This window comes from Lactuca sativa, chromosome 3 (genome assembly GCF_002870075.4).
Source record: "Lactuca sativa cultivar Salinas chromosome 3, Lsat_Salinas_v11, whole genome shotgun sequence".
NCBI lineage: Eukaryota > Viridiplantae > Streptophyta > Magnoliopsida > Asterales > Asteraceae > Lactuca > Lactuca sativa.
In genome coordinates this window covers 40,882,845-40,895,838 of record NC_056625.2, presented here as the reverse complement: position 1 = coordinate 40,895,838, position 12,994 = coordinate 40,882,845, and the positions used below count along the sequence as shown (strand labels likewise).

General features: G+C 34.3%; 1 protein-coding gene across 2 annotated transcripts; it reads left to right on the top strand.

Annotated features, from left to right (window-relative positions):
- Nucleotides 1-8,259: 8,259 nt before the first annotated feature.
- On the top strand, nucleotides 8,260-12,006 carry LOC111881547 (uncharacterized). 2 transcript variants are annotated; one of them, XM_023877937.3, is made up of 14 exons: nucleotides 8,260-8,640; nucleotides 9,219-9,370; nucleotides 9,450-9,549; nucleotides 9,627-9,764; nucleotides 9,896-10,015; nucleotides 10,153-10,352; nucleotides 10,457-10,558; nucleotides 10,636-10,752; nucleotides 10,904-10,960; nucleotides 11,077-11,143; nucleotides 11,254-11,307; nucleotides 11,429-11,503; nucleotides 11,591-11,626; nucleotides 11,711-12,006. In XM_023877937.3, exons 2-14 carry the CDS (start codon nucleotides 9,321-9,323, stop codon nucleotides 11,822-11,824), a joined length of 1,230 nt encoding a protein of 409 aa, XP_023733705.1. In that variant the 5' UTR covers nucleotides 8,260-8,640; nucleotides 9,219-9,320; the 3' UTR covers nucleotides 11,825-12,006. The 2 variants fall into 2 exon arrangements, with proteins under 2 accessions (XP_023733705.1, XP_023733706.1); XM_023877938.3 differs by having other exon boundaries at nucleotides 8,263-8,640; nucleotides 9,911-10,015.
- Nucleotides 12,007-12,994: the final 988 nt, after the last annotated feature.

The window sequence follows — 12,994 nt, the reverse complement described above, 5'->3', positions numbered from 1 at the left end:
GGAAATGTGTTCAATTTGATCTATTTCACAAAGTAAGAACCATAAGTAAACATTGTGTGCATGCTAAGAGCATGGGACAAGTGTAATAATTCAAGTAAGAAGTTGATTACCCGAAACAACAAATAATGAGTAATCGGTATGGTGATAAATAAAAGGTGTTTTATTTATACTCAAAGGTTTGAGGCCATATGGGATTAGTATTATTCTTGTGTTTCACATTTGCATGTTTTGACTTCCTGAATAATTTAATTGGTTAAGAACAGTTAAATTATTCAAACGGGCCACAGTCATTCATATGTTGGAAGTAGGTATGAATGAAGACTGTCGTGAATTGGTGTGTGGATTGTCTAAAGAGCATTAGACATAAGCAAATGTTTGCTGCAACGTTCATGAGTGTTTACGAATATGATTTGAGCATTGGATTAAACCCACGCTCACTTGGATCACTCCATGAAATTGTATCATGAGTGATTAGTGAGACGATAACATCTTATATTCTTGAAACCGAGATGTGTGAGTTGTATCTTGCGAATCAGTTGCACATTGATAATATGTAAACGCACTAGTAACTTGGTGTTATAAAACATATTATTGTGTGTGATTCGGTGAGTGAGTGCAAGCAAGCATTGTATCAAAGTTTATCCGTTCCTTTTATCCAAAGTAGGATAAAAGCGATATCTTTGGGCCCCTTGATGATTTAGTGATGAAAAACGTAAATGCTCGGTCGGGCTAGGGCTAATTTGATTTGTTCAGTTAGTCAGTCGTCATAAATCGGGAATCGAGATATAGTACAAAGAGAATGATTTGAAATCATATCTCATATGATATCTAGAATGGAGGAATATATGATCCCTTATCTAAGGACACGCGTATCTGATAGGATCAGAGTTGACAGCGGCTTTGGAAAGCTACGATTGCAGATCAGGATCTGAAGTCATACGCAAAATAGTTATTAGACTTATCCAAGTAGGAGACTGTTGGATTAGTGTCTAAGTCCATAACTATTTTGGTATGTACTTGACCCGATGGTGCATGGTCCTTTTGGGTTGCCTTCACCAAAGCAACTTGATAGGATGAATTATGGAGAGAAAAGATTAAATATGATTTATTAATATATTATGGGAATAATATATTAAAGGAGAAATCATATTGTTTAATTAATATTAGTCAATAATTTATTGGTAATTAGTTTTGTGACTAAAAGAGATTAATTAAACTTAAGGGATTGGAATTGTAATTATAAGATAATTGCAATTTGGGCCATGGATTGCCTTATATTATAAGGTGGACGAATTCTATGGGGGAAGCCCATATGAAATCGTCCAAGGCCTTATGGAAAGGGCTCCATGGGTTGCTTAGGGCTTAAGCAACCAAATTAGGGTTTCCTTGTTAGATAACCCTAATTGCCTCACTATATATAGATCCCTTAAGGACCAAAAACGTGGACAAGCTTCTTGCTAGGGTTTTCACATGGTTTTGGCAGCCTCCATCCTCTCTCCTCTTCATCCTCTTGCTTTTGGTGTTTGTGAACCATTAGAGGAGTGACATTTGTGACTCTAAGCTTTCTAAAGTCAAATCAAGGAGGAATTGGGATTGTTATTGCTACATAACAATCAAGGTAATATCTTAAACCCATTCTCATGTTAATATGATTACTTGTATGCTAGAATTAGGGTTTATAGTCTTGGATAATTTGCATGTACAATAGAGAAACCTAGATCCAAGCATTAGGGTTTGTATGAGCACATAGGATGTTCTTATGACCAAAACCCATCAATCAGTTCAACACAAGGTAAAAGTTTACATACTTGTCCTTTACTTAATTGCATAATTATCTTATTACATATTTGTCCTATACTTAATTGCATAATTATCTTATTACATATTTTTCCTCTATTAAACATAATTAAATCATTGTATTGTAGGGTCTGCTTGAATCTATGAAAGATATAGTGCCTCATGTTGAACACAGGAATTGTGTTAGGCGCATTTATGCCAACTTTAGAAAGGCTTTCATAGGTTTGGAGTATAAGAAGTTGTTTTGGGCTGCCTCTATGAGCTACACAGAAGGTGACTTCAAGAGGCATATGGAAAGCACAAGACTTTGAACCTTTCTTCATATGAATACTTGATGTCAAAACAACCAAAAACATGGTGTATAGCCTTTTTTGGATCAGGTTATGCATGTGAAGCAGTTGAGAATGGGATCTCATAGTGCTTTAACTCAATAATATTGGATGCTAGGAAAAAACCTTTGATCACCATGCTTGAAGAGATACAGATTTATATCATGGATATGTTTGCTTACATGAATGAGGAAAGTGAAAAGTGGAATTCAAATGTTTGTCCAAAATTTTTGAAAAAAATGAATCGATTTAGGAAAAATACGAGGTACTATTTTATGCTTTCTAAAACTTGTGTTAATCATTAATTATTGTTACTATCTAGATACTTGATTGTAGGTTTTGGGGAATAATTCATAGTTAAGGACATGTGTTTGAGGCCAGAAGAGGGTGTGACAGTTACAAGGTGGACTTAGATGATATTGTTGGATTAGTGTCCAAGGCTATAACTATATTTGGTAAGTACTTGACCCGGTTATGCATGGTCCTTTTGAGTTGCCTTCATCATAGCAACTTGACAGATGATTTGTTAAGAGAGAAGAGATATTATTGTTAATATATTCTAAGAATAATATATTAAACGAATAATAATGTTATTTGATTAATATAAGTCATATATTAATTGAGAATTAATTTGGTGACTTAAAGAGGTTAATTGAATAAAGGGGCATAAACTGTCAAATGTGTGATAGTTGTGTTTTGGGCTATGTATCCTTATGGACATAAGGGTGGACGGATTTTAGGTTTAGAGGACCATAAAATCGTCCAAGCCTAGTATCTAGGAGGATCTTGGATTGCTTAGGGCCTAAGTTATTCAATTAGGGTTAAGGCTGAAACCCTAGTAGCTCATAGTATAAATAGATCCATTGGGTGAGGGAAATCGACTCTCATGCAATGCAAAGAACCTTAGCGCCGATTTCTCACCCTCCTCTCTCTCTCTCTCTCTCTCTCAAGATCATTCTCTTGCTAGTTGGTGTTTGTAAGCCATTAGAGGAGTGACAATTGTGACTCTAAGATCCAAGAAGAAGAAGTATCAAGCAAGTAATCCAAAGTATTGTTCTAGATCCAAATTCATATGATTAGATTCAATTGTTTACATTAGATCTAGTATTGTAAGTCTTGGATTCGATGCATGTTCAATTAGTGAAATCTAGATCCAAGATATTAGGGTTTGTATGTGCACATAGGAAAGTTCTTATGGCTCAAACCCATCAGATATGACATGTTCATGTAGGTTGTAGGATTTGGCTGGCATCCCTTGTGTGCATGAAAATCCAACAATTAATTTTATCCATCAAACACCTGATGCATACATCAATGCATACTTATCTAAAGAGAAATTTAGGCAATGTTACTCAACAAACATTGAACCTGTTAATGGCAACAATCTTTGGGCCCAAACTGAATATATTAAGCCATTGCCTCCAATGTATAAGAGGATGCATGGTAGGCCTGCTACAAAAAGAAGGAGGCATGTCATTGATATGGAGAGCAAGTTTTCAATAACAAAAGTGAAGGTTGCAAGAACTACCAGATGTGGCAATTGTTTGGAATATGGTCATAACAAGAGGGCATGTAAGAATGAGAGAAAACAATATGTGCCTCCCCCACCAAAGAAGACAGGAAGGTCAAGAAAACATCTCATCCCCCATGTATCTGTTCCTAACCAGCCACTAAACGAGAGAATGACAGAAAACAATACTACATGCCTGCTCAACCAAATGTCCCAAGTCAAACTTCATGCTCTAACATAGTGAGGAAGAGTCCAAGAAAACATAACATTGTTTGCAAGCAACAGGCAAGTTCTAAAAGAGTTCGGAGAAATAGTATTGATGTACCTAGGAAGAAGTTATGCACAAGGAGAGATGGTGGGAGGATTGGTTCTGCAAAAACTAGGAATAATACTCCAAATATAGGTACTCACGAGAGTGTGGTTTAACAAGTTCCATTCACTGATGAGGGTGAAAATGTCATGCAAGAAGGTTATAAGACGGGTGAAAGTTTGGTTCAACAAGTTCCAGTGGTAGAAGTTCCTACTGTTGTAGAAGAAGGTATGGTGCAGGAAGAAGGTGTTGTGCAGGAAGTTCCAGTAATCCATATTCAGGATGGTCATATGATGCAAGAAGGAGGTACTAGTCAAACAACTACGATGCAAGGTAGTGACACTTATGGGCAAGTAGGATCCAATATTGGTTGGAAGCTTAAATCAATAAATGATGAAATTGAACAAGGTATTGATGTAATTTTACAATGGGTTAACTTCACAAACTCCAGTCCACTTAAGGGTGACAATGTAGTGGAAGATAATGAGGTAATTGAGTTTACTGAGGGCAAACAGGAGGATATTCTCCCAGAGAAGATACAATTAGAACTTTTAGACATTGCTAATATGCTAGAAGTTGGTTACAACATGATAGGAATAGAAGCTATGCCAGGGATACAAGTGGAATTGGATAATTCCCCACCAGTTGAACTGGCAAGACCTATTATCTTTTATTAATTAACATTTTTCTGGTCATTGTTATGAACTAATTATATCTTTTTACACTAGGATGTAAATGATTTCATTGATGGTCACCATTTTGATGATGATGTTGGTCTGGATGATAGAGATGAAGGTGTTGGAGATGAAGCTATTGGTGATGGTGCTGGAGAAGCTCATGGTGCTAGAGATGAAGCTGTTAATGATGGTGATGAAGAAGGTCATGGTCTTGGAGATGTTGATAATGGTGATGGACCTGAAGGTGGTGTTGAGGATTTGGGGGTGACGATGAGGGAAATCAGGGTGATGATGGAGGACATGAGGTTGTCCCAATGGTTAGGAGAATAAGGAAAACATCTGAGAGGATTACTAAGATAAAGTTAAGGAAGGGTGTCTATGACAAAGATGGTGGTGGTTCTTCTTCTGTAAAGCCAATCAACTTGGAGTAGTTTGTTAGGAAGAAGGGGGATAGGGATGTAGTGGGAATGATATAGGTTGCCACTTTTGTAAACTTTGTTTTTTGGCCTTTTAGTACAGTAACATTCTTACACCCACTGATTACAGCATGCATCCAATTGTTATTTTGTTACCATTTAGGTTGCCTTTTTTGTGCATTGTTTAGGCATTTTGGTTCAAATGGATAGTTGCTACATATTGGTAGTATGTAATTAAACTTTATGTAATGGATACACCCCCTTCAATTTTATGTTCAATCTTTTAGTTACTAAAATAGTTAACAATTTTTACCGTTCACCAATTGTTTCTGCAACGTACCATTTTAGGGACCATTTTATGCAATATACCTTTATGCAATCTTTTAGTTAGTAAAATAGTTAACAATTGTTATCATTCACCAATTGTTTCTGCAATGTACCATTTTAGGGACCATTTTATGCAATGTACCTTTATGCAAAGGTGCGAATACATACCAATTACCATTTAATTCAATTTACTGAAATAACATTTTATGCATATACAAGCATTAAAACAAACCAACTTGTACTCCAAATTCCATTATCAGAAATTAATCATCCAACATTGCAATTAACATTCATACATTAATACATACCAATTACCATTTAATTCAATCTACTGCAATACCATTTTATGCAATATACTTACAAAACAAACCAACTTGTACTCCAAATTCCATTTACTAAAGTTAACCATCCGAACATTGCAATCAACATCCATACATTACAAATTACAATCCTAACATTACATATACCTACCAAAGTATCAAATACCATCAAAAGCTACATATTTCATACCATCAAAAGCTACATATTTCAAGATCACAATACTAGTGGCATAACAACCAACTACCATTAAATCTTGTATACTACTAGAACAATCATGGACAATATAGCCCCTAACAAAACAACAACCATTTGCATAAATGCCATCATTTGTCGCTGCTTTATAAGCCGATTTGACTCTGGCATCATATCTTGTTTTGAACTCCTTCATCGTCAACCTATCTGAAAAACCCACAACCTCCTTCTCCCTACATAATTAGGTCAGTGCATAATACCCTTAGTGCAATCCTACTGGAAAATCTCAGGATGATGAAATAAAGAAAAGGGAAAAATGATTTTTACCTTATAATTAGGGCACCCCCAAAATTTCTTGCTTGGATTTTCTAGTGTATAAGAAACAAACACATGACATAAATCTTCACACCAACACTTCACTTCTATCTTCTTCTTGAATCGTGAATTCACATTCGAGCTTGATTTTGTAGAAGATGTTGACATTTTGCGCGGGAGAATACTGTGGATGTGAGAGGATGCAAGAAACGGGGGGAGGGGGAAAGGTTATGTGGGAAAGGGTTATAAAAACAGGGCCCACCTAAAGTGCCAAATCAGCATATGGGTAACCGTCTACTAAGGGTGGAACCCCTTAAATGAGATATTTAAATCATTTAGTGAAAGTATCCGGCTTTATCATTCCAAAAACTCGTTCAAGGATAAAACCAACATTTTTTAAAAACTTAAGGGCTTTTATGACAATTTTCCAAAGCTTTATAGGATTATCTATAAAGACTCGAGGAATCAAGATGTAACAAAAGATTTACCATAGCTAACGAACAAAAATAGTGGAGTTAACAATTGAACTACTGTTATTGTTTTTGTGTATGTACAAACATGTGTAATCTATGTAAATGAAATATAAGCGGCTGTTGACACCTGACTTAGGATCGGTTATTTTAGGAAAAAAGGTGGAACCGAATGGCTAAAATCAGTTTGGATTTTGTTCAATACTGGCTCAAGTTTTGATATTTGGTCCCTAATACTATCCTTATTCCTTAATTCCGCCTTGGAAAAAAAAAAAGCTTTGGGTTGAAATACGAGTAATATAAAAAGTCGTTGATCGGTTTTACACGCCTAGAAAACAAAGAAAGTCGTTAACCAAACAAATTGCCTAGTGTACTAAACTCGTCCACTCATTTAGTTTTAGTCCAACCTCCGACCAATCATTAAATACTGTCTAGACACGTGGCACCAGGCTTAAGCCCAAATAACACGATGCATATGGCTTAAAGCCTTTTCCCTCCATTAGACACGTCAATTGCAACTATTCTTCACTTTGACGAATCATAAATGTGCCTTTAGATCGCACATTCGTACTTTTTTTTTTTTCAAAAGATAATATTTAATACACAATGAGTATATATATATATATATATATATATATATATATATATATATATATATATATATATATATATATATATATATATATATATATATATATATATATAAAGGTTTACAACTTCAGTCACCTTTTTAATTAATCATTATGGATTTATTCATTTACTTCTTATTGAGATTTCTGATATACTTTATGTAAAAGGACTAATTCTACAACCGTCAAACTTACCATCAAAACCACCATGATTTTCTCGTATGGATATTCATAGGTTCCGTTTTTTCTTTTTTTTTTTTTTTCTACAAGTTATCAATGATATGTTATCATTTATACCAATACTTACGCTTTATATAACGATTTGCTCGTATGCATATTCATAGGTTTCGTTTTTTTCTACAAGTTATCATTGATATATATTTTTTTATTATTTAGAACAATACTTACGCTTTATATATTCGACGAAAGAATACTTACGCTTTATATATTCGATGAAATAATGGTATGTCTTTTAGCAAGCCTCCTTTTGGAACGTATATTGAAACATTAGTTTTATTTAATATTTGCTTTGCCGTTTTAGGAAAAAAAAAATATATGCTAAATAAATTATTGTCGGATTTTAAGAGAATAATCAATAATCATAGTAATGATCTTTAAATTTTTTTTAGCTGCATGTAATAAATTGGACCACCTAACCACTCCATCCTATTTTCACAACTAAATTGCTCCAATTAATATTTTATAGTCTTTGGTATATTATTTTTAAAGTAAAAAATCAATCTGGTATTGTAGAGCAATTTGATGTAAATTGTTAATTTTTAAAAATAGATATAAATTAATTAAATCATCTATTTTTTCATTTTCTTAATATTGAGATATACTGTAATAATTTAAAAGGATACAATCCAAAAGTTTCAGCATACACAACAAGTACATTTATGTATAAAGTAAATCAAGAAAAGTCTCATCGTAAATTCAAAATCTTTGAATTCAAAAAAGGCCAAGAAATAATTTGGTCGACAACAAGTCTATTCAAAAAAACAAAATTCGTCGACAAGACGCGGAAAGAAGCAGTTTTTGGTCTTTACGAAGAAGATTATTTCGATTGCTGGAAACTTGAATTCCTCCTTAAAACCCTTTCTATAAAGAAAAAACCGAATAATTTCAAGCATTCAGAATCCAGAGCTCCAAGATTATTCTCCAGTTAAAGCAATCATCTTTAAAACCGCGATTTTTTTCAAAAAAATCTTCACGAGAGAATCTGTCTCTCGACAATCACTTTGCTATATCGAATTTTTAGTAATGAAATCTTCGAGATTAAAGCTCTTCAACCTACGTTTGGTTTCTCGAACTATTCTTGGTGTTCTATCTCAACAACAATCCCAGGTACTCTTTTAAAAAAAAAATTCATCATTCTTATAGCGAGTGGAACATATACAAATTAGTTCTACTTGTATGGGTCAAGGTCAACGATCTTATAAACTTTTCGTTGCTTTAATCTCTGAATGTAAGCACGTAAACACGTTTTCGTTCATCTTTACGGGTTAGGGCTCTTAACGATTATTATCGCTTAAGTTATCTACTGCATCTCTGTGGGGTGTTGTAAGATTTTATTTTGGAAATATAGTTTTTTTTCATGATGGGTGTTGGGGAAATCCAACTGTTGCATGTTTAATTTGGTAAAAGTAGGCACATGATTGGTTCAATTGCCGAATATGTGGATGAAATTGAAGGAGGAAGCACATGTGTTTTGTAGGCAATTAAATTGGTCTTTTTCTTGTATGGAATTCAGTTCACTATAAGAATTATGTCACAAATCACACTTTGTGAGTTTGTTCCCACTGCGACACTTGTTCTTAATCTTTCATTCGTGTTGTTTTTTTTGGGTAGTTGAAGTTTTTTACGTTTCTGCTTTAAGTTCATAGTTGTAATAATTCTTCATGTTCTTTTATGAGTTTCTTCAGGTTTTACCTTGTGGTCAAATCTGTAATTCTGTTCGGCTGCTTGGGTTTTAACTTTTACCAAAGAATTAAGCTGCTTTTGCAGCTTAATTTGTTCTTGTTAATATGAATTTTGAAGAAAGTAAAAGAAAGGGAAACTCTACGACTATTCGAAGGTTTGATCTTCATCATTGTTGAATCTTTTATTCCTTTTTTTTTTAATGTTTATTTATATCCAAATAATGAAACTTTCAGGAAATCAAACGAGTATATGAGGTTTATTTTAACAATCACAGTTGGTATTCTTTTTGGGTTCTTCATTGGTGCATCCTTTCCAGCTTATTCACCATCAAATGTAAGTCATGCAAAAAACCACTATTTTGGATTATTTTTACTTTGATAACAAGTTTTAATTGGTTTAAAATTTCACAGATTAAACTCATTCCTCCTATTGATACATACATTTGGGACAAAAATTCAGGCCACTCTACACAAACAATCTTAAATGTGATATCTGTCACAAGGGATAAAATCTCAAAGGGAGCTGAAAACCTTCCTCATCCTTCAAAGGTATATATTTTCTTATAATTTCCCCTTTTTTTTGGTAAAGTTTACTCTTTTTGACCTAACAAGATCCAATGACATACATATCATATCTTTATTGTTGAGTTGAATGACTTTATATCTTTGATTATTTAAAGAAAAATTTGATGCAGATTTGGGTGTCATCTAACCCTAGAGGTGCAGAAAGACTACCTCCAGCTATTCTTGCTTCTGAATCAGATTTATATCCTCGCAGATTATATGGTCAACCTAGTGAGGTTTGTTTATCTTTTTTTAACAAATCCGAAGATTAATGACTCATTTTTAGAACGGGACCCACAAAACAAAAATATAAAAAGATGAAAAAAAAAGTAGTTTCTTGAAAGTAATACGCCTTATGCATTTGCATTTGCAGGACCTAAAGGGAAAACCGAAGTATCTTTTAACTTTGACTGTTGGTTATAATCAAAGATATAACATCGATAAAGCAGTAAAAAAGTTTTCTGATAATTTTACAATCCTTCTCTTCCATTATGATGGCCGAACAACAGAATGGGATGAATTTGAATGGTCAAAGCGTGCTATTCATATTAGTGTAGCAAAGCAAACAAAATGGTAACAACTTTTTCTTACCCCTTTAATTTTATGCCCATTATATTAATTTCATATCTTTGACTTTGACTTTATGATTATGAACATTTGTGTGCTTCGTTTTAAAGGTGGTATGCGAAAAGATTCCTTCACCCTGACATTGTCGCGCCATATGACTTCATATTTATGTGGGATGAAGATCTTGGGGTTGATCATTTCAACGCTGAAGAGTGAGTGTTGGACACATTTTTCTTGATTAAATTAACTTTACCTAATTGTATAATAATCTTTTTTTTATATATTTTAGATACATTAAGCTTGTGAGGAAGCATAAATTAGAGATATCACAGCCTGGATTGGATTCTAGTAGTAAGGGATTAACATGGCAGATGACCAAAAGACGTGGAGATCGTGAAGTTCATAAGTAAGTGATAAAATCTTGCAATTTTTGGAGCTTTTCATTATGAAAATCCACTTATTGTTAAAAAAAAGTAACTAAAGATTGTTAAAAATGAAAACTTTTTACATTTATGCTAATCTTTTTCTTTTTATGTATTGATGTTATGTGTTTGTAGAGTAACAGAGGAGAAGCCAGGTTGGTGCAGTAACCCGCATTTGCCTCCATGTGCAGCGTACGTATAAACCCTAAATGAATCACTTTTATAATGGTTAAATTAGTATCATAAATGACATTCAAAGAATAATTGTATAGTTGGTATGACATGGTTTTTTATAATTATGTGTACAGATTTGTAGAAATTATGGCTCCGGTTTTCTCTCGAGAATCTTGGAGATGTGTGTGGCATTTAATCCAGGTATGATAAGGACATATGATGATATATGATTATGATCATGTCATTTCACCTTATATAAAATCTTGGATGGAAATATAATCGTATCTAATTTTTCAATTTTAAAAATGTAGAATGATTTGGTTCATGGATGGGGTCTTGACTTTGCTCTCCAAAAATGTGTTGAGGTAAGTAATCAACAACCTTCGATTAGTTTGCTTTTGATTTTTGTAATCACGAAAACAAAATCTTTAAAAAAACAGCATGTTTTCAAGAAAGGTGGATTGACTTGATTTCTTTTGTATATAGCCTGCACATGAGAAGATTGGAGTTGTTGATGCACAATGGGTAGTTCATCAAGGTCTACCTTCACTTGGGAATCAGGTAAAAAATCAAAATTCCATATTTGTCCTCATGAGCTTGGATGTGTTTGTGTTTAACATGGACCGATCTTTGTTGTTGTATTTGTAGGGTAAAGGAGAAAATGGGAAAGCACCATGGCAAGGGGTATGTAAATGTTTGTAGTTTTATAATCTTATTTCTTTTCAAAGATTCAGAATTTAAATTTTGGGTTTTAACTTTTGATGACAGGTGAGGGAAAGATGTCAACATGAGTGGAATTTGTTTCGTGAGCGTGTATCGAATGCTGATAAAGATTATTATAAGTCAATTGGGGCTGACCCTTTAAATATTACGAGACATTGATTGGTTACTTTTATACCACATTGTTATCATTGTGATTATTTAGTTGTTAACCTCTATAGTGAGCTAGATGTTCATAGTTTCATAGCATATGAAATACATAGATGTTTGGAAGGAAGTGAGTTTGATATGTTACAAGGAATTATACTCCCAATATATTTATACAAATGGTTTTTTTCAGAGAATTGGTAAAGTACACCAAAGAAGTATGGGCCTTCATGGATGATTGCTAAGTCGTAAATATATTTATACAAATGGTTTTTTTCAGAGAATTGGTAAAGTACACCAAAGAAGTATGGGCCTTCATGGATGATTGCTAAGTCGTAAACGAGAGAGAGAGAGAGAGAGAGAGAGAGAGAGAGAGAGAGAGAGAGAGAGAGAGAGAGAGAGAGAGAGAGAGAGAGAGAGAGAGAGAGAGAGAGAGAGAGTACTTTTTTTTAGGTTTAAATTGAGATTTATTTTATTTTTATATTTTAGAAAATACTTTTTCATATAGGTCATAGGAAAGATCTTTCAAAAACTAACACTTGTTAGAGGAGGCATCACTGTAGATGCATATTATGAATTTATTTATAGATCGATGTCAATTAATCATTAACTAAATAGCAAAATTGTAAGATTAAAGATTTTATTTGATTTTAATTAAGAACTAGTATTTCGTTATGTCGCGCGTTACGGCGGAGAACACAATTACAAAGTAGCCATAAAAATATAAAATTAAGTTTCGATTGACATAAAAATATAAAATTATGTATGGAGGAGACGGTAACACCCGCCACTACCACCTACCAACACCCGCCACTACCACCACCCACCCACCATCATCACCACCACCACCCACACCCACCCACCAAAACAACCACCCATCACTATCACCACGACTCACAACCACCCACCCACCACTACCATCCATCACCACCACCCCTGCCGCCACCATCCCAACCCCACCTACAAAAACCACCACATGTCACTACCAACCACCACCATCCACCCATCACCACCCGCCTCCAACCCCACCCACCCACCCACCCACCACTACCACCACCCATTACCACCCGCCTACACTACCCATTACCACCACCTGCCACAATCACCCCACCCCCCACATACTAAGACCACCACCACCGATCACCATCTCCACTACCCACCTCCACCACCCATCACCACCACCGG

Coding starts and splice junctions, on each gene's coding strand:
- LOC111881547 (XM_023877937.3), top strand. CDS start 9,321: ATGAATTTTGAAGAAAGTAAAAGAAAGGGAAACTCTACGACTATTCGA. Junction 10,016..10,152: donor TATATGGTCAACCTAGTGAG/GTTTGTTTATCT, acceptor TTGCATTTGCAG/GACCTAAAGGGAAAACCGAA. Junction 10,353..10,456: donor GTAGCAAAGCAAACAAAATG/GTAACAACTTTT, acceptor TTCGTTTTAAAG/GTGGTATGCGAAAAGATTCC.